This window comes from Paroedura picta, chromosome 1 (assembly GCF_049243985.1).
Source record: "Paroedura picta isolate Pp20150507F chromosome 1, Ppicta_v3.0, whole genome shotgun sequence".
Lineage (NCBI taxonomy): Eukaryota > Metazoa > Chordata > Lepidosauria > Squamata > Gekkonidae > Paroedura > Paroedura picta.
The window spans coordinates 44,703,342-44,725,393 of NC_135369.1; the positions used below are offsets into that span (position 1 = coordinate 44,703,342).

Here is a 22,052-nt window from a genome sequence, read left to right on the forward strand (position 1 = left end):
CTGAACCCACTTTTCTTATCACATTTGTCAGTTTTCAGTGAATCTCTTCCGGACGCTTCCCCCATCGTCCAATCCCACAGGAGCAGAGTTTGACCCTGAGGAAGATGAACCCACGCTAGAAGCTGCTTGGCCACATCTCCAGGTAAGAGCCAGGGGGGTTGGGTAGGCGAGGTTTATAGGCTCATCTTCGAGTGGGAGAGCTTGATAATACTGTTTGCTTGCAGAAAGGGGGAAATTACTGCAGCCATCTGGCTATGTCTGTGAGCAAAAGCTCTTTGGAAGCTAAAAGAGGAAGCAATAGTGAGGACGCTGGGTTTTCCAGGAGGAAGTTTCAATTAGTAAGTCCTAGCGAGCACTGCTTTTTTGGCCTTCCTGTCTGCACAGCCTCTTGAGGCAGGGAGCTATCCAGCACCCAGAAGCCCCACTTCAGCCTGTGCCTGTTAAACAGTAGGATCTAAGATTTCTTCTCAAGTAAACTTGCATAAGATCAGACCATCAATCCCTTTGCAACGGGATGGAATTGCTACTCAAACCATTATGTTAATATAAGTCTTTAATCATTGAATTAAGGTTCTGCTGAGATGCATTGCCTAGATTTTTCATTGACTTTTTTCTCAGAGGTCCTGTGACATGTCTGTTCTCCTCCTGGCTGGGGGAGGAGAGATAAAAGCCTTCTCCAGAGTCATCAGCTTCATCTCTCCTTTCCTGTGCCAATCAGTTCTCCCCTGCTCCCAGTATACATGGTTAAAGTTTACACTGCAACAATGATCATCTTGTCCTCATTCTGTCAGAACTCCCATTTTATAATCTCCATGATAATTTTTGAAGATCTGTTGCATATAAGCCACCAGGTTCAAAAAAACAAACATTATTTTGGAAATATTTTCCAATTTCCAATAGAAACTTGGTTATGTCAGCATATTTTCAGTGCTGTTAATTGGTGATAGGATTTTTTAAATAAGTGGCTCATCTGGCTGTAACTGATAGTGATTTTTTTAAATATATATATTGGCATAAAGAGTATAAACTGCTAGATCAGACCATATATCCATCTGCATCTATACTATCTCTGAACATGGAGGTTTCATTTAAATGTCATGGCCTTTGATAGATCCGTTTTCAATGAATCTGTCTACTCATTTTTAAAGCAGTCTGCAGTGCAGTCTTAAGCAAAGTCATGCCTTTCTAAGCCCATTGGCTTTAAGGGGCTTAGAAGGGTGTAATTGCGCTTAAGATTTCATTGCTAAGACAGTTGTCCTAGACACATCTTGTGGCAGTAAATTCCAGAAATTAATTATATGTTGTATAGAGCAAACAGGTCTGGGCTTTCTACAGCTTTGCCACCTAAGACTCTTTATGCTGATGAAAAGGAATTCCATTGCTGGGGGATTTTTGTGAACCACATTGAGTCCAGAGCTTCTGCTGGGCAGGGCAGAACCACCCTTGGTAGAAATGGTTGTAGCTGTAAGACTGTCGATTTGAGAGCCAAGATCACTGATGGACACTGTGCAGCCATCTATGCCTGTGCAAAATGGCATTGCTGGCAGTTAGGAACTGTACACATGCTTTAATCAGAAGGAAGGGCCGTTCTTGCTCTTGTATCACAGAAGCCGTTTTGGTTTTGTTTCGTTTTTCTTTCTCCCTTCTTAGTTGGTGTATGAATTTTTCCTGAGGTTCCTGGAGTCACCGGACTTCCAGCCAAACGTAGCCAAGAAATATATTGACCAGAAGTTTGTATTGTCGGTAAGTAGCTAAGGCTTTCTTTTATCTTGGTTTTTCCCAGGCCTTTTGGAAATTAGGGCATGGAAAGTTTTGTCTAGAAAATCCCCACCATCAGTGTCACTTTGCACTGTGGCTGAAAAAGATGACGGTTGTAAAGGATGAAGCTTTTGAAGAACAAGTCCAGGGCTCCCTTGAGAACCTGTAAGATCTGAAGAGTGTAATTCACATTGTGAAAGGGTCTTAGTGCCATGAGCTTCTTGATTGTACCTGTTCTGTTACTTTGAAAATTCATTTTAGCAAATAGTTGTCATATAAAGACTCACAGACTCATGTACTTTCTTTTTCCCCCCCATTTATTTCATTGACTTTATAGCCTGCCTTTCTCACTGAGAATCAAGGCTGACTACAGAACATAAAAACAATGCAGTCAGACTGAACAAAACAGCCAATGAACAATGCAATAGGACTAGGATTACAGAATTAGAAAACAATGAGGACAACGTGCTGCCTAAGGCAAGATACCCCTCTAAACAATGCAGAAAATGGGCTGGAGGGGTGGGAGGGAATGCAGGAAAAGTAAGAAGATATCTTCAGTAAACACTGCAGTAGACTACAATCCTATTCCCTTATAAAAACCTCACCCCAAATTCATTCTACTACAGTTCTAATCCATTTTGGAAAACCTCCTCCCCAACATTTCTGTATTGTACATTCTGTGGAATGATAGAAATGTGAGAGCCTTCCTGACCTCCTCAGGCAGGCCGTGCCACAAGATGGGAGCCACCACAGAATGTGCATGAACAGGCAGATGCCAGTCTTGCTGGTTTTACAGGGTGACACTTTTAGAAGGCTTTGCTTAGAAGAGCAAAGCTGTTCCAGTGGTGTATAGCAGGAAAGGCAAACATGCAGGTATCTGGGTCCAAGGCCCTTAAAGACTTCTAGTTGTCTAGATTGCACATCACTACTTGAATTTTGCCTAATGGGAATTCCGGTGGCTTGTGCGTAGATAAATACAGATTCATGGGATTTCTTTGTGGATTGTTCCACAGTGTTATAAGTTTTATTCTAAATAGTTCAGTAAAGGGAAAGAACTCTGAGAAAAAGATTTGGAAATATTTTTCCTCACCTTGATCTTCCATATTTGGATATTATTCAGCAACATCTTCTTATTGAACCTTGGCATATGGATGAAATTAAGGCAATGATAATGAATATGAATACTGGCAAATCTCTCTTAATTTCAAAACGTTATCAATTACATAAAAAGATTTTTGACTCTGTCTCATTGCCACCATCATTAGTTGAACTGTATATTAATATGATTCCAAAACCTGTCAAAGAACATGTTGACTCAGTGTGCAATTTTTTGGCCTGTTCAATGAAGTTAGATATAAATGGCTATTCACACTAACAGACTTCAAAAAGATAGTTACAGCTTTGGTTTGTGTAGACCAGGTGAGGTAGGGAAGGCTCTGATAATCTTAGGCTGGCCTCTGATTTCATTGCTTTAAATAGTAAGAGATCTGATCAAGTTCTCTCATATGATGCTAAAAAAAGTTTTGACCAATTGTACTGGGAACTTATCTTTGTTACACTGACTAAATTCAATTTTCCTGAAGAATTTTCGAAGGGTATCAGAATTCTCTGTTTGTATCCCAGATCAAGAGTATTGATTAATGACATGCTTTCGGTGCTATTCCCTCTGGAAAGGTGCACTAGACAAGGTTGTTGTCTTTCTCCTCTTGTCTTTTATCTATGTCTGGAACTTTGTCTTGTTCCATCAATCAAACAAAATAATAATTTTCATGGCAGTATACCTAACCCTGTGGAATGTAAAATTATAATTGATGCAGGTGATATTTTCTGGTTTACTTCAGAACTTTGGTCTTTCATTCTTGCATTAATGAATGTGATTAGTACCTTTGGAGATTTGTCTGATTATTCAAGTTAATGGGACAAAAATTTGAGTTGATGCTCTTGGGAGACAGTGTATCATCATGGAGGGCATTTGCCTGTGGACACTTTTGGTGATGCCCTGATGTCATTATTTATCTTGGAATAGTGATTCCTGGGGATATTATGCATATGATTATGCTGAATTGTAAGAAGCTGTTTGCTGATATATCTTTGGATTTAAACAGAAGGGCAGTCTTAAACTTGTCTTTCTGGGGCAAATCCATTCAAAATGAATATCATAACTAGGTTATGTACGTTTTACATGCAATTCTTTTTCATATACCTTGTAGAGGCAGTCATAAAATTAATACTTTATTTTGGAGATTGATGTGAATTTTCTGACCACTTCAGATTTCTTTGAAGAGGATGCAACTCTCATTTAATGAGGAAGGACTTGGTTTCCCTCATCTTAGCTTATATCATCAGGCATACTTGTTAACTTCTACTAATTATTGGGATCTGTTCTCTAAATTGGATTATCCATCTTGGGCTCTTTTGGAGGCCTTGTCTGGTGCCTCTCTATGTGGAATACATTAGGAACTACTTGGGTGAGAGTCCGTTTCTCTCTGGGTTTCTTATACCCAAAGCTGATAACACGTTTCTAGTGTCACCCACGTATTGCTTCATAACACTCCTATACATGTAGGCAGCTTATTTGTTGCAGATTTTTTTGAAATTGTTTGTTTGTCAGGAAAGCAAAACAGTGAGGGGATATGGAACTATTCTGGAATCTGTATAATTGCCAGCCTAGCCACCCCAAAAATACCAGCACCAAACTGTGCCGGTCTTTGTCAGCAGAAGGGCACACATAAGTTAGACTCAGCATTCTGGAGGAGAGATGTAAAAGTTCTGGAAATTTGGAAAACACAGGAAAAAATGGTTTTCACCAGAAAACAAACCAAAAATCTGGAAAAAAATTGAAATATATGCAATACTTTCTGTTCTTTCAAATCTAAACTAATTTTTACTGCTGTAACAACATGAATATATATATTTTATAACTTACTTAGGATAGGATATAAATTTTTAATATTTGGCATATTTATGGAATTTAAAAGTTATAAATGCCTTTGTTTTCTACAAGCAAACTTATAACTTTGGGAGAAACATGCAAGCCGATACATACTATGCAGCCTTAGCACATTTACCTTAATTTTTGCTAACTGGTTAGAGAGAGGGGGGGGGAGAGGGAGAAAGAGGGAGGGAGAGAGTGAGCAGTTCACAGTGGAACATTCAAACATTCTCTGAGGCTTTGGTGCTATTCCTGCCCTACCTCCTTATCTTTTTTCCCCTCCAGCAGGAGAGGGCAGTAAGATACTTGTTACTCAGTCTGTGGCTATGTGTCAAAAGTGGCCTGAGGGAGGGATGCAAAGGTCAAGAGTCAGGTCAGAAGGACAACAGAAGGCACCCAAGCAGTGAAAGATTAGGTGTCCTTCTACGTGCAGAAATGCATTTTGGATTTAAGGGCTGTATATGTCTACAGTATGCCCACCTTGCCTTTAAAAACATTTTACTCATTCTAAAAGAGAAAATATTTGAGATGGTATTTTCCCCAGTATGTCCCAAAATTTCCAATGTTTCCTTTGGAAAAATTTGAAATAAGGTTTCAGTGGAGGAGGACAGGATTTTTTTCTGATTTTCCTTTGTATTTTTCCTGGGCATTCATATCTCCAGAGTGAAGTAACATTATAACCATGCAAGTGCAAAGTAAAATAAAATTGCAAAATGCACACAATAGAGAAGCCGTGCTTTCTTTTAAAGACAATGTTGGCTATAGAAGGAGTAGTATCTAGATAGTTGTGTCAGAACTTTGAAATTCCCTCTGTCATGCAATACTGTTAGTATCCTCTTGTTTTTAGTAAACATGTTGGACCTGTTAGTTTCACATGATCTTTGGTAGATAAAATTTATTGCCCACATCTTGGACTTTCAGTTGACCCTCTGCTGTTCTATATTAATCTTTCCACTGAATTTCTTTAATATGTAGTATGCTGTTTCTAATGTGTTTGGAAAATGTTATTAATGTTCGATCATTTTTTTCTTTGTTTGTTGCTTTGGAATCTTGATGAAAAGCAGTAAAGGAAAGTGTCACTTGGATGCACCCCTGTTATGCCGGTGTGTTGATGGAGCTATCTGACTTAATTCCTCCTTCTACAGTTGCTGGACCTGTTTGACAGTGAAGATCCCAGAGAGCGAGACTTCCTGAAGACCATTTTGCATAGGATTTATGGAAAGTTCTTGGGCCTCCGAGCATATATAAGGCGGCAGATCAACAATATATTTTACAGGTAATACCATTTCCACATAATGGGGAATCTATTGGTGAACCTACCTGCTCATAGAGGATCCTGTACTGGTTCAAGGGGCTTGACTAATTTTCCTTTTGAAGAACAAGAAGAGTTGGTTTGTATACCCCACTTTTCACTGCCCAAAGGAGTCTCAAAGCAGCTTACAATTGCCTTCCCTTCCTTTCCCCACAACAGAAACCCTGTGAGTTAGGTGAGTTTCTGACAGGACTGCTCAGTCAGAACGGCACTATCAGCTCGTGAGGGTGGGGCTGCACAGCAAGACAGACAATGAAAATGGGGTTTCACTTACCTGTAACCGTGGTTCATTGAGGTCTTGTGTGCAGACACACATTCCCTCCCTCCGTCCCCGCTATGAGCCTTTGTCTTGGGGTCTTGGCTGTGATGTTCCGGCCTAGGCTTGCGGCGGCAGTTCGGAACTGAGGGAAGAGGGGGTGCTCCGTCTAGGTCACGTGTGCGTTCCGGCGGAAAACCGCATGCATGCGCACCATGTCAGAATGGTAGTGCCCCCCTATAGGGCTAAAGCTAGAATCCCTGGCCAGACCGGCTTGGAGGAAATTTGCCAAAGTGGTGATTGGCATTTCCCTGGACATGCAAAAAAGGGCCTCAAGAGCCAATCATGGACACAATCCCTTCTGCCCAGCCACTTACAGTCTGCCTACATTCTTGAGGTATCTACTTAAAAGATACATGGCTTGTAGGACTGCAGTGGGAAGAGCAGAAGTATGGGAATAGTGCCAGACAGGAAGTCCAAAGGGGTGCTCCTAGTAGTCTGGCTACGTTGGTTGAGAGCCCCGCAGAATTCCCCTGCCCCCTTAGTTTTATTGAATTTTATTTAGCAAGGTCCCTGAGTTGGTGAACATGAAAACATATAAATGCATGTAGCGCCATGAGTAGGGAGGAGAGCCAGAAACAGTTATTGTCATTATGCCAAACAAAGCAAAGTCATTTTCACTGGTGCTAGACAACCATAGACAGATTAATCTCGGGGTGGGGGGGCAGGGTTGTTCATGACATGGGTTGCCACCCATCTAGCTTCAAATGTAGGGACTCCCTCCCATAGTAGAGCCTCTGAAGGTGATTGGAGAGGACTGGGTAGGTTCATATGGGAGAAGCTATATATGGCTTTAAAGTGTCTTTCCCCATTTTCCCCATAGTAACTGAATTCCTTGTTAGGAACATCCACATTTATTTAGTATCCTGCCACTGATTGTTCTTTAGAACAGGATGTGTGGGCTTTTTTTTTTATCAGGGGGGAAGGGGTCTGCATGTGCAAGTATTCCGTGCATGTCCCCATGGAGCCTGCATTCCTTGCTTGACATGAACTTCTTTCTAAGCAGGTTTATCTATGAGACAGAGCATCATAATGGAATTGCAGAGCTGCTAGAGATTTTAGGCAGGTAAGAGAATCAGTCTCTTCATGTTCTTCCCATTCTTTTAGAAATGTCTTTGGCAGGGTTGGGTGAATATTTCTCATGTGGGACGTCCATTTCCCCTCCTCCATACTAAGCTTCTTCCAAGAAGGCATGCCATGAGCTGGAAGAATAGGTCCCTGGGAGCTCTACAGATGTTTCCTGCAGGATTTCCTGGTGATGGGGTCAATAGCCAGCAAGGTCTGGGAACCGATCTGTGGCTGCATACTTATATGTACAACGTAGGAACTATGAGTGTTGACCAGTTCTCTTGCTTCTCTTCAGTATAATCAATGGATTTGCTTTGCCTCTGAAAGAAGAGCACAAGATGTTCCTCATCCGGGTTTTATTACCATTACACAAGGTGAAATCTCTGAGCGTCTACCATCCACAGGTAAAGGAGTCCCGTTAGCTAACACCTCAGATTCACTGTGTAGATGAACTGGCAGACTTGTTTGGACATGTTTATCTGCCTTTACTCTTGGAAGGGTTGCTTTCTAAGTAGTTCAGTCATGTAAAGTTCTGTCAGAACTCTGTAGTACTTACCTTTGATGCATCCAACACTATCTCCCAGGTTTTCTGGTTAACTTGCCAGATTTGCATCTGAATTGCTGTGAGAACATTACTGGCTTAAACCTCAGTCTTTTTCTTATTTGGCAATTAAAAAAAAAAGGTTGATGCCACACAAGTGTCTGTAGTGCTTTCAGAGTACAGCAGTGATGGCTTGAGACATTGTGCTAATGACAGGGCCTTCCCACAGTGCAAGAAGCCTTCCCACGATACAAGGGCAGGAGCCTTTTGCATTAAAGAAAGGGCTCCTTGCTCCACAGGCAGGCACAACCATCAGTGGGACCAGTCCCCAGAACAGAACACCAGGAGAGCCAGTAACCACTCGTCCAGCATCCTGTCTCGCACAGCTAGGACCAAAACATTCTGACTGTATTGTGTTCTTCCTGCAGTTGGCGTATTGTGTTGTGCAGTTTCTGGAGAAAGACAGCAGCCTGACTGAGCCAGTAAGTGTTCCTTTGTGGCTGTCCAGCATCAAGATGAGCTGTCCAAAGAGTTCCTCTTCTACAAACATTAAGCATCACAAGATCATGTACTGATGTGGTGGCAAATGTGTCTTGGTTTTGTGCCAGAAGGTGGTGTTCTCCAGACTGGTTCTTGAGGTCTGTAGTGCAAGCAGCAGGCAGGTTCCAGATATTTATACCGGACTTTGCTAATCTGGAGGTTTTGTATTGCCTGCCAGGCACACAGGTCATTCTGTGGTTGTAGGCTGCTAGGCTGGATCCCAGTCTTCAACCATGAAGTTTCTGGATCCAGCTTCAATGTGTGAGGGCAATGGACTTACGGAGTCATTGACAGATGCAAGTCCTGTGGTGACTCAGAACCTGCTCACTTCTTGCCTTTTCTGCAGGGGTGATCCAAATGGACTTTGAGTCAATTCACATGGAAACTTTTACCTTCTCGCAGGCAGCTAAACTTATGCGGTTAGGGGAGGGGTAGCTGTTTCTTTGGAGGGTGGTACCCTTGTGAGATCATAATAGATCCTTTTCTGTCAGATCATCTCATGGTGCTAGTGCAGTATTTAAAGGTCCGTAACTCTGTCCCAAAACCAGATGTCACAAGGCATGATTGCCACAGAGATTCACAGCAGGATGTCCACTGTGAGTTCAGAGCCCCAGTTTGGATCAGGACCATGGCATGAAGGGAGAAGGAGCTTCAGCCTTTTCACCTATGCAGCTTTCCTGGTCTGAAATGACCAGGGGCAACATTATTTGCCCTATCAAGGGTGGCACAAGCCCTGAATACCCTTCCAACAGTTAACACCACCAAAGGCTATTTCAAGTTTGGGGAGGAAGGCTTGAACACTTCCTCCTCTTGGGCCACCATCCTGATCCAAATCAGGCCCCTGTGGTGCTGTGGAATGGCGTTCCCAGGAGGAACTTGAAATTGCCACCCTGACTAGAGGAATGTGGGAAGAAGCTATGGAAAACAGCTCCTGTTGTGCAGGTGTTATGGTGGTAGGGCAACCTACATGCCAGATTGATTGGGGGGGGGGGGCAGGGAATGTGTAGTTTCTATGAGAAAGAGTGGAAGTAAATCAGTCCAACTATGGGCAGAACTATCTTTCATTGCAAAAACGTGTTGGGAAACCAGTGAGGTGAGTTGGAAACAGAACAGGGAGGCAGACATGACCGGCTTTTGAAGCTGCCGCTCTTCTTTGTTCAGTACTGCAACCAGCCTGTGAAGCCCTCTTCTGTTTTCATTGTGTGTTTACATATGGAGCCATCAGGAGAGCAGAATCAAACAATTTGTGAGCTGCCACAACAGTATAGGTCTGTAGTGATAAACAGTTTGGTAGATTATGGCAATAAGATAGTGTTTCAGTGTAGACTTTGAAAACCACATATAGTTCCATCTTGAAATGGAACTACAGGAAATACAGCTATATCTTGTATTGTGCAATTTGATCCCTGCCATTACCAGTTAAATATCTGGTGTCATGGGCCTGGCCAAGACTTCTGCTGGAGATCTGGGCGTCTTCCAGTTCAGGGTAGAAGATACTGGCCCAGGTGGATGAACGTTCTGGTTAATAAAAAACAACTTCATATATCCACAGAAAGTTTGTCCTGTTTGTGTATGTTAGAGCTGAGGTAAGTTGTACTCGCTTGGTAGATCTCTCATCAACTTGTTTGCAGCATTCATAAACTTAATTGTGCAATAAGAAGAGTACCCGTTGATCAGTCCAATAGCGGGCAAAATTAGTTTTGCATTGCACAAACACGTTGGAAAACTAGAGAGTTAGAACCATTGACATTTCACTCATTACTATTGCCTCAAAGGTTGCTCTGCTTCTATAGGTACCATTAGGCGAACTTGACATTTGCCTCACAGAAAACACATAATGTTTCTAGTAGTTTGCACCTCATGCTCTTGAAGATGGACACACAGCCATCCTGCTTCTCAAAAATACTGGCATTGCCGTTACGTTTTGATCTGTGGGCAGAAAAGCAGAAGGTCAGAGTATCCCAAGTGTTTGGGATCTGTCCTCTCTTGCCCAGCGGCACTCTTCCAAAAAGCCCTGTCAGGCCTCACTGGCGATGGGGATGTGCTGCCATAATTGGATGAAATCCTCTGCAAGTGGCTCTCATTAGCTTCGCGAGCCTTTTAATAGCACTGATGTCTTGACAAACTAGGCTGTGCCAGTGAAGAAGATTCTTGGCACGTTTCCGTGAAAGTGTAGAAGCTTAGGTAAAAAGATACTTCAATTAGTGCCGTTAAACAATGTAATAAGACCAGCAGATTACAGGATTTGTATGTTGTTAGAGCTGTGTGAAAACTAATCCAGCTCCAGCCATCGGAGAGCTCAAGCAGGCCGAATGGAAAATGGGTTCTTGGGCGAGCTTGCCTGCCTGGCTAACGCTTGTCTCGCCTTGCTTTCAAACTCTTGCAATAGGATGTTACAGCGTCTGCATTATTAAGTTCTCTTCCTGTGAGTGTGCGGCTTTGCAGCCATGTGAACTGGCAAGACAGATTTAAAAGTGAAGGCAGCTTCCTCTTCCAAGTGGTGCAGAGTTTACCTCTGTGCAGGGGGGTGAGGCAAGCATAGAAGGGAAATGCTGGGGGTGTCGTCTGTTAAGAGAATTTTTAGCTGCACGATCCGCTGCCCTGTAACCGAGTAAGTAATTTATCTAAGTGTTATTAATTAGTAAAATGTTTTATTTCAAAATGGTGGGTTTAGCTTCCTTTCTGAAGTCCTGAAGGAAGTATGAGAGCCCTCCAACGCATTAATTAGAACCTGCCAGTGATTTTTTTGCTTTCAGTAGCAAAATAAGAGACTTTTAGCTTCAGCCTCCCCCCCCCCCTTCCAGAAATATGGACATAATAATATTGGGAGTAGGGTTGTGTGCGGCAGCGTCCAAATTGGCTGTCCCAGGCCGCTACAGTCAGCGCCACGTGGCGGGGGGGGGAAGGTGTGGGCACCGGTGTGTAACTCAGCGTACACACGCAGGTGCGCTTGCGTGTGCGTAGCACTTATGCACTGGCACCCACGCCAATTCGGATGCCGCTTGGGAGTCCCCTCACAGCATGACATACTCTTGGAACACTTCACAGCACTGTATGAATGCTGACTCTTATTAAGTATAGCGAGAAACAAATCTGAGTTCAAGTAAAAGTAGGTTTCCTAAGTGCCAAGAATAAAAAGCAGTCTCTGAGGGTAGCTGTGTTGGTCTGCAGTAGGATGGTTAGATTTAAGTCTGGTAGCCTTTGCTCCAATCAAGTTGATTACAGTATACATTACCCAATTTGTATAGTTCAGGAAAGCTTGATCCCACCTGATCTTGGAAGCTAGGCAGGGCACTGGGAGGGGCAACCTCCAAGGAATACCTGGGTCATGATGTGGGGGCAGGCAATGGCAAGCCACTTCCGAATGCCTCTCGCCTGGCAGCCAGACAATCTAAGGATCTCCATGCATTACAATAAATAAATAAGGTTATGTCTTTGCCCCCTTTGCAAGCATGCTTTGCAGCACCCCTCCCACCTTCTGGCTATGATAAAAGGACCCAGATCTCCACTTCTACTGTGTCTGACAAAGGGAGCTTTGACTCTTGGAAGCTTATACCACCCTTTCTCTTTTTGACCACTGAGAAACCCATGAAACATTCTTCAGGCTTCAAGAAAACCCACAAGTGGCACAATCATCCAGAATATATTCAGAAAGCCTATCTGTGTACAATGCCCACCCAGGGCCCCTCCTATTTCTAACCCCTCTGGGCCCATCAGTGGCCATTTTGGGAGGGGTGGGTGGGTCGACAGGACCATATATGATCATATCACCCAATAAATGTTTAACAAATTTAAAAGTTATATTAAAATTAATTAACTCCTATCCATTCAGGAAAACCTTCCAGAGCTATCAAGAAACTCTGGCTGAGAAAGCCGGGCTTATACTCTTAAACTGTTGTTGGTCTCTAAGGTGCTACTGGATTCAAAAGCTAATTGTTAGAAAGCAGTAGCAGTGTTTTTTAAAAGTATAAAAGCTGTTACACAGTTATCTAGTTTTTGTACAGCACAACTGGAGGTACAAAAGGGAATATAGTACTTTCCCCCTGCAGGGTGTATAGACTAAGAGTAAACAACCATTTTGACCTCTCTCCCCTACAATGTTCACCTATGAGAACTTGCTATACCAGCAAAGGAATGGAAAGTACAAAGCTATATGTGGCCAGGAACACTGGGAACACAGACTCCTAACAACCCAGCTAATGCTCCAGCCCTACATGCTCATGGTCTGAATGATCTGGTGTGCTTCTGCTTGGCACATACTCCAGGGGTTGCCTTCCCTTATGCTGAGACCTGTCAACACCAGATAAGGTTCCAAGTGTGGTTTGAAGATGCATGTTGTAGCTGCCTTGCTGTAACAAAGCAAAACTTTACCTTGTCATTCCCAGGATAAAAGAGCAGCCATATCCACACCTAGAGTTTCAGTGGAAGAAAAAACGAGATACACATGTAATAAACAGAATGCTCCTTTTTGTTTCTCTTCTCCTCTGTAAAATTGCTTCCTTGATCTGTTCAGGTGATTATGGGTTTGCTGAAGTTCTGGCCAAAGACACACAGCCCCAAGGAAGTTATGTTTCTGAATGAACTGGAAGAAATTCTGGATGTCATTGAGCCTTCTGAGTTTGTGAAGGTTATGGAACCTCTCTTCAGGCAGCTGGCCAAGTGTGTCTCCAGTCCACACTTCCAGGTAGGCTCATGAGACAGGAAGGGGGCAACAGCTTCATGTTCCGTGGCATTTGCAAGCATGCTGGTATATAACACAGGCAGCTCTGCTGAGCAGAAGTTAAGAAAACGTATCATACTGATCAGGATGTCATCTTTCAGTGGTACAAAGGAAGAGGTATTTGGGAACAATCAAAAGTTATAGGAAGGGACAGGGTTACAAATCACTCAATTATCTGTAGTAGGAATTGGCTGCAAAAAGCTAAACAAAGCCCACGTCAAATTCTTTTTAGGCTTGCAGGCCTCTTCACTCTTAAGTGAGGGAGAGATCAGTTCCTCTGAAGTTCACAGACTCCAGAGTGTCTTCCTTCTAGAAGGATAGATTCAATGAGTTGGTCTGTGTTGGTCTGGAGTAGCACAGTAACATCAGAGTCCAGTAGCACCTTTAAGACCAACAAAGATTTATTCAAGGCGTGAGCTTTCGAGTGCAAGCGCCCTTCATCCTTCTAGAAGCTAAGTGCTAGTTTGTATGCTCCTCCTTTTGCAGAGGAGATGAAAATGACTGCCCTTCTGCCTTCATTGTAGCCCAGTTTTGAATAACATCTGCATTCTGAAGGTGCCTGTGAGCCTTCTTGAAAGGCAGAAGGAAGCCGCTCCATACCCTGTCTTTACAAAACAGCCCCTCTTTAAAGGGGATTTTCTTTTGAAAGCAGTGTGCTCTTGTACTCTTTTCCCTCCTTGAGGACAACATCATCTTGAGTGCCTTTGAATTTCTCATAGGGATTATGAAACTAACCTTAAATTCCACCCTAGTGAGAAACAAACTGAACTTCAACCGTTTTGGTTGTTGTTGTTGTTCTTTTTGAAGTCTGTGACCTGGATATCTTCCTCCTACAGTAGACTACTGTCTTCCTTTTCATGCTGCTCCTGAGGTCCCCTCCCCCCTCACAGTGTAGCAGCATTTCTGGGCGTATATCAGACTGCAGCAAGAGGAAGATTTGGAAAATGTATTTCTCTGTGCTTCTGCAGGTGGCAGAGAGGGCACTGTATTATTGGAACAATGAATACATCATGAGCTTGATCAGTGACAACGCGGCCAAAATTCTCCCCATCATGTTTCCAGCACTCTACAAGAATTCCAAGAGTCATTGGAACAAGTAAGGTCACCTCTGTGTTGTATGTAAACATTAAGGCATGCACAAAGGAGAAAATTGAGATTTGGCCTTCCACTGTGGGATACATCCAGATGACCATGCTATATTCAGTTTGTTACTAATGCTCCTTTACAGTGGTGATAGAGAGAACAGCTTGGATTATGAAGGGCAGTGAATACTATGAATTATGCAAGCATGTACAGGAAAACTGAGCTACAAAGTTGAAGTGGAGTAGTGTTTAGAATGCTGGTCTAAGACTGGGGAAACCAGGGGTTCAATCTCTACTCACTTTCCCTCTTTTTGCAGGACAATCCATGGGTTAATTTACAATGCACTGAAGCTGTTCATGGAGATGAACCAAAAGCTATTTGATGACTGCACACAGCAATATAAAGCAGAGAAGCAGAAGTGAGTATTCCAGCTGTGGGTGGAATATGTCTCTGCCAATGTATGAGTTACTTCTTGGCATGTCATGGATCTCTTTCTTAGCAACATAAAATCATAGAGTTAGCTTAACTGTACCTGACAGAAGTAGTTCTTGGAAGGTCTGCATTTTATATACAAGGAAATTTGATCTGTAAATTATAGGCTACAGGCTTTTTCAAAAAAGAAGGTGGCGTTCTTTAGGATTTTATTGTATTTTGGAACAGAGTTGGAGTCCTGTGGCCAAAAGAGTTTTATTTAAGATATATAAGCTTTCATGTGCAATGCACATTTCTTCAAAAGTGTATCTGAGAAAGCTTATACTCAGTTGGTTTTAAAGGTGCCACTGCACTGTTAACTTTGTTCCATGGCTTCAGACCAACATGGCTACCCACTTGATTCTTTGAATTTGAAGTTTGTGTCACCTTGAGCCATGGGAATGTCAGGGTACAAAAATTTCCATAATTAATTAAAATAGCAAGCTATCTAGAGATAGGATAAAGTCTTTTTTTTTAAAAAAAAACCTTTCTCTCTTCAGGGGGCGATTCAGATTGAAGGAACGAGAAGAAATGTGGCACAAGATTGAAGAACTAGCCCGCCAAAATCCACAGGTAATGATTAAGTTGAACAGATGGGAGATTTCTGCTTTTGTAGGTTACAAGCCCAGAGATGGTTACCATGGTGACTGTTTTGGGATCCACTTGGAAGTACTGAACTGGGATTAGCCTTTGTTTAAATTGCATTGGAAAGCTCTAGATGAGTTGCTGTCAGTTTCAAGTTTCCCCTTCTGTAAAATGGGAACAATCAGAGGAGCAAGATGGAGATTATCAAGTGCAACCTGGACCCTACAGATGTGTCCCATAACAGTATTTGCTAAAACAAGCCGAACTTATTTGATTCTCCCCTTCTCAGCAAACTATAAGCCAAGTACTAAATACTGCTCATATTTGTGATTGGTGATTTCCAATATAGTTGCTAGATACTTCTGCCATAGATTGATAAACTGCTGTCCTCCTAAACCCAGCCTCCTAAAACAAGAGAAGTAGTCGGTAGACTTATACGCTGTGCCCACATTTTTGGGGTAACATGGAAAGGACAGTTTTCCCTGTCTGGTGGCAGGAAGACCAGGAAAGGTAATCCTTGGCTATGTGGCATATGCCTACTTTAGCCAGTGCCTGAAACAGGAAGCATGCACCTATGTGCTGCTTAATTTTAACTCTCTTATGCTTGTAAAAATCACATCAGTAATCAGACCCTACCCAGTCTTTTTATCATTTAACATCCCTTCGGTTCCCAGACAGTTCACTCACAGTGATTGCAGGATCGGCAAAGGAACAGCTATGAAGGACAAGGGGATGAAATGATTCCCTTTCCTCAGCAGAGCTCTTCACACAGAACAGGAAGGAGGAGCAGTTGTAACTCTTTGTTCCTCTTCACGTCAGGCCCCCACACTCCATGAGCAGCTTTTCTTCCACATGGGTCTCAGGAGCTACAACCCTTCCTTAGACTGATCATACAGATGGAGAATACAGGTCAAGGACACATTCTGCTGAAGTGGTGGGACAGTGGCCCCTGGGTGGCTAAGACGCCCGTCTCTGGGCAGCGGCATCAGCATAGAGTAGCCCTTCTGGAATTAGTTTTCAACAAATTAGGGTTGTTTAGATGCCATAATCTACTAGCACCTTGAACATGCTTCACTTTTGTATGAATGAAACACATGGAAACCACACAGAACAGTCAGTTCCTGTACAGTACGATAATGTGTGATGCATAATGTGACAGAGTTTTAGAATTTCCCTTTTTAGGATGAATTATGGCCCCATAGCATAAGAAGTTTCAGCCTGTTTCAGTTCCCTGGAGACACTTAAGCCATCTCATAGAAAGAAACCTTAAGTGGCAAGGGAGACAGTCAGTGCTGTATCAAACGTAACCTTGAGCTCTATCTCAATGTGTGTGTTTAAACATTTGGTGCATCAGTACTTGAGTTGCTGAGCTTGCGTTCCCATTTTTCTGTGTGCCGTGTTCCTGCAGTATCCCATGTATTGCGCACCCCCACCTTTGCCTCCTGTTTATTGCATGGAGATGGAGACCCCCACTGCAGAGGACATACAGCTCCTGAAGAAAACGATGGAGACAGAGGCCGTGCAGGTGACTCATCTATATATCCCCACATAGATCAGGAGCTTTGATTCTTGTTGGCCAAGTGGCATTCCTCCTGAACAAGCAAGCAGGTTCTTCCCAGATACAGACCTCATTCTGTCTCTTTAGACTGGCTAAAATGTTATTGATTTTTAACCTTTCTCTGTGAGAATGGCAGTAAAATACATAGAGGCTGACAGGGTAGAAGAAAACATCTGGCCTCCGAGTTGGAAGGATCGGTCACTGTTAGTGTCAGGTGTGTAGCCGTGTTGGTCTGAGGCAGTAGAACAAAGTTTTGAGTCCATTGGCACTACATAGCTTTGTCACAGGTTCTTTATTAATTACTTTTATCCTGCTGGATATTCCAACTTTTATTTTTATAAAATAGAATAGAAAAGATTAAAATGCATCAAGTACAACAAGTATTGAACCCCCATATAGTTATTACCACCTTTATTCGACTAATACATTCATTTCCATGTAATCTGTGTAATAGTGCCATAGTTCTTTACATTCTTCTGTATGTCTACAGTTCAGCAGGCTGGTTAGCTTAGCCATTTTAGATAGTTCTGCAAGTGTATCTAACCAGACATCTTTGGTGTCTTGGATTGTTTCCAAACCTTTCCAATTCTTGTCACGTTGTTACATAAAGAAAAAAAAATCTTCAGCCATTTGAGGAATATTATATGGTATTAAAATCAGGATACCTAGGAAATGTAATGTGCAGCATTACTTTTAAGGCACTGTGAATTTTTATCCAAAATTTCCAGATTTTTTTTACCTTTGTTAATAGTCTTGGCATTTCCCAATTGGGAATGCATCTATTAGTTTCTAATCTTCACATTTTTATTTCCTTTATTATGCCCCCCCGAAAGTTCAACTCAAACGAATGATAAGCTTGTAAACTTGTTATTCCTGTAAGCTCCTTGTATCTGTGAAGCATCTTCATTCATGGTCTATACATGTGGACTAGTGAATTTCCATTTCATCGTGTTGGAGGAAGTGTGCATGCACACAAAAGCTTACACCTCGAAAAATTTTTGTTGGTCTTAAAGGTGCCACTGGACTGAACCTTTGGTCGCTGTCAGTTAGTGCAGGTCCGTTGTGCATGGTGATGGTTTGCAGATCATTACTGTAGCTGACAACGTATGTGTGGAACTACTGCTGAAATTTTGGCCAACCGGTGAAACTGAGACAATTTTTAAAAATCCACCAGAGAAATTGCAATTCCTCCCCAGATCCATTTAGCAAGGTTTTCATTGGTTTTCTTCCATTATAAAATTTTGATAGAAACATTTAAGTCCCTGATAACTATGACATACAGGTTGCCAGAACAAAAAGCACAGTGGAAACAGATATAACCAGTCTACTTTTTGTGTGAACGGACAGTCCAATTCAGGCTGGATGGTGGCAGTCAGCAAGAGCAGGCATGTCCTGGGGCCCAGGTGCAGCCTTCAGGTTTCTCTGACCTGAAGCCAGGATTGCTGTTCGCCCTCCCCAGCACACACAGCAGGCAACCCTGCCCCGTTGGCTCTCAGCACAGGGAGTGCTGCTTCCCTGTTCTCAGCAGCTGCTCCCTTTTGCTGTACTTGCCTGTCTGAGCGGATATTCTATGAAGCACCCCTTTCACCCTTGTGTGTTACCGTATTGGAGCTAATGCACTTGAGTAAAATTTGTGAAATCCCTTCCTCATACTCCCAGAACCTCTTCAGAACCATTTCAGCATGCCTCCCAATCCAATTCCGTAGAGATTATTGTAAGCAGTAAACAGGTGGTGATCAGTTTGAAAGTGGAAGGTGTGCAGTTGGAGATGGCATCACAGTAAAGATGAACACAGAGGAGCCGTTGATTGGTACAAGGGCTTTTTCCTGTATTGCAGATAGGGGGAGATTCATGAAACTGTGATCCTAATGATACTTACCTAGAATAAAACATAGCATGTGTTTGTATGGAGGCAAAGACAGAGTGCTTGTTTTCTCAACCATGTGCCCTTGGGGTGCAAAAGGGTAGTAATATTAAAACTTGACTTTGATTTGTCAAGGATTCACTTGCTTGCTTTTCAGTCCTGATGTTCCCCTATTTGTACAATGGGATCTTTTCTAGATTCCTTTCAATGTGTTGCATGCATGTTCAACTTCACTTGTAGACTGCAACTTGGCTCATTTTTCTTACTCGCTTTGTACGCACCTCATTAGTTTCCACTTTCTGATTGTGGCACTGACATACTCTGGGTTGTGGTATAGTCAAGGGTGTATGTCTGTACACAAACAGGCAGCTTTTAAAACTTAAAAAAAAAACACCCTCAAATTGACTAGCTTTGCAGCAGCTGCCTTGCTAGGACAGGCCTCTGAGCACTGGGGGTAAAGAAAACAGATAGACCTGGGGATATTATAATTACCTGGGACACACAGACCTGCAGCTGCCCCCCTAAATTTTACATAGCAGTGACTCACAATAAATGCCAACATGTAGAGTAGCTCTAGAGAGAGGAGGCTAATGCTTTCATCATGGAAAGCAGCTGACCGAACCTGCCTTCTCATTTCTTGTGATTTTGTTTAGATGCTAAAAGACATGAAGAAGGAGAAGGTTTTGCTGCGTCGGAAATCTGAGCTTCCTCAGGATGTCTACACCATAAAGGCCCTGGAAGCGCACAAGAGAGCAGAAGAATTTCTCACCTCGAGCCAGGAGACGCTCTGACGGGCTAGGGAGCCCCTGGAGGGTACACAGAAATGCACTTTGTTCTAATGTATAACTAGGGAATGAACATGGTGAGCTGTGCCTGTCCTCCGCTCCATTCTCATTCTTTCAGGTTAGATTTAATTTTACATTGTACCTCATATCCCACCACACTGTCACTTCCTCTGCTTTATCTTCTTAAAGCTGTTCTTGTGTGCACGTGTGAAGGGAGCCTAGCCAACCCATGAAAGTACCATTCCTTGCAGGGATCATTCCATTTCCTGCTCTCTGACTCCCCAGCCTCACAAACCAAAACAGAGTTCAGCAACATTAGCCACACACTACAGTGACTGTTCACTACAGCCTCCTGGCACCTGCTTATGTGCTATTTTTCACACATGACCATAACAGATATTGTACATGAAACTGACTAAATGGATCAAATGCAATCCATTTTCTACGGTTAAAAGCATGCTTGTTCTTTTGGGACCAGGCTAAGATTTGGGACCAGCTTGTTGCTTTTTTCCACATTCACTAACTGGCTAATCGATTGGAGAACTCTTGTTTTGATCCATGTGAGCAAGGGTGACAGCAGCATCCAGGAGACCTTTTTCTATTGGTTGTGTCTAGCACAGGGATATAATAAATCTGTCAGAAAGTCCTAAATTTTTGTGGATGCAAATGGAGTTAAGCAAAAATTTGCACACACTATTCCATTTGTATTACACACCCCCCCCAGACTTGTGGTGCAATGGCAGCTACACATCATTCTAAATCCATCGCTTTGGGCTCTCTGGTAGCTCTTCTTCCTCTTGAAGCGAGACTAGTTGACAGATGTGCCTGACAACTAGACTGCAGCTGCTGGGCAGAAGCCTCACTTAGGGTTTGTTTGACCTCCTCTTCAGCTCTGCTGTTCTCATAGCTATCTCAGCAAAAACTGGAGCAGGGGTAACTCTTAAGTAGCCTTGTACTCACACCAGCTTCTGTGGCAACTGCTGGCTTCAAGGCATAGGAAGGACTCTGAATGAGCACTTACTAAAATTAGAAAGCTTGTGAAACCGTTTCAGAATGGCTTTTAAAACCTTTTGCCTATTGGAAACAAAAATATTGACTTCACGATCTCAAACTGGAAACCAGCCACTCTCATTTAAAACACAGTTGGCTTACTGGGTTCAGGTTCATTTCAGAGGTTGAGTCCTAGTGGGTAGGAAGGGGAAAGATACATACACAAAGTAGACAATTCCAAGCCCTAGACCACTTTTTTTTTGTCTACTGCTGCCCTTATAGTAACCGCTGGATTCACTTAATGTACTACCATTGTTCTCAAGCTGCTATTTTCAGAGTCATGGAAGGCTACAAAAGGGAAAAGCCCTTATAGCTGATCTGTTCAACCTCCACACTCCGCCTACTCTATCATTCCAATCATATATACTCACTGCTGGGTTTTCCCTCAGATTCTAGCTTCCAGCCAATTACTACTGGCATCTCAGACCAAGGCTCCAAACCTACGCATATCTACTTTGAAGCAAGTCTCACCTGACATCAGTGGGACTGATGAGTAAATGATTTAAGATCAGGCTGTAACTTAGCTTTTTAAAAATACTATGTACATTTTCTGTTTTTCCTTGTTTAATCTTTGCACAGTGTACTGCCTTGTCTAATTACTATCAACACAATATCCTAATGCTTCTTTCTTCTGTACCTTGAACCATTTATATGTACTCCCACAGACACATCTGTATCTTGAGGATAGCCTGCACCCCCCACATCTGTTTAGTGGCCTTTCAGCCATTAGAAAACTGACTAGTTAACATCTGACAAGTGGGAATTTACCAGCTGTTTATACTGGCAGCTAATTCACAGTGTTGCTCTCCTTAACCTGCAAATTGCACTTTGGGAAGAAGAGTTGCTGCTAATTCTGTGTCATGTGACTTGGCTGTCAACTGGTACTGTCTTACCTAGCTTGTCTGCTGCCAAAATATTTTCAAGTACCCGTCTTTAAAAAAATACCATCTGGCTACCAATTTGTTGTAGTCCTTAATGTCCTTTGCGCAATGCCTATAGAAATATTATTGCTGAAGGGAGAGAAAGCTAAGGTGACAACTGGAGAAGCAAAGCAAACACCTATGAACAGAAAAAGTTTTACCTGATGCTCAGTGTGTGCCTGGTTAGCCTGTAATCTTCTAGAGTAATTCAGATGGTAGTGAGAAGGAACAGACTTAGAACTCTTCTACTCTAAAGTACAATTCAATCCACCTGTTCATCTCCCCCTCCATGAGGCTGGGCTCTGCAAATAAGAACTGGAGGACTTTTCTCCCCTTTACTTTTCCATATGGATGCCACATAGCACTCCTCTGCCTTCTACAGCTTTGCACTGGTGGAGCAGGGCTGCAACTGAGCATCTTGTGCTGTATGGCTTAGATGTAAATATAGCCCTCTGTCATCTTTGTTTGGGGGTCAGGAAAAGTTGTGTTTGGTACCTAACATTAAAGTTTAGTTTGCTGCCAATTCATTCCAGTGTCCTATGTATCTCA

The 22,052-nt window shown here is 42.7% G+C and overlaps 1 protein-coding gene across 5 annotated transcripts in view; it reads left to right on the forward strand.

Moving 5' to 3' along the window:
• The window catches only part of PPP2R5D (protein phosphatase 2 regulatory subunit B'delta), a 41,245-nt gene extending 19,215 nt beyond the window's left edge, over window positions 1–22,030 (forward strand). For 2 of the 5 annotated variants that reach the window (XM_077336376.1, XM_077336378.1), the window contains exons 5-16: window positions 32–142; window positions 1,651–1,743; window positions 5,836–5,966; window positions 7,322–7,384; window positions 7,682–7,790; window positions 8,356–8,409; window positions 12,981–13,151; window positions 14,156–14,283; window positions 14,587–14,688; window positions 15,242–15,314; window positions 16,735–16,851; window positions 19,402–22,030. In XM_077336376.1, coding sequence (XP_077192491.1) covers window positions 32–142; window positions 1,651–1,743; window positions 5,836–5,966; window positions 7,322–7,384; window positions 7,682–7,790; window positions 8,356–8,409; window positions 12,981–13,151; window positions 14,156–14,283; window positions 14,587–14,688; window positions 15,242–15,314; window positions 16,735–16,851; window positions 19,402–19,539 — 1,290 coding nt within the window. In that variant the 3' untranslated portion in view covers window positions 19,540–22,030. The remainder of the gene's footprint in view (window positions 1–31; window positions 143–1,650; window positions 1,744–5,835; window positions 5,967–7,321; window positions 7,385–7,681; window positions 7,791–8,355; window positions 8,410–12,980; window positions 13,152–14,155; window positions 14,284–14,586; window positions 14,689–15,241; window positions 15,315–16,734; window positions 16,852–19,401) is intronic. The other 3 variants (XM_077336377.1, XM_077336379.1, XM_077336380.1) reach the window with 3 other exon arrangements.
• The last annotated feature ends 22 nt before the right edge of the window (window positions 22,031–22,052 follow it).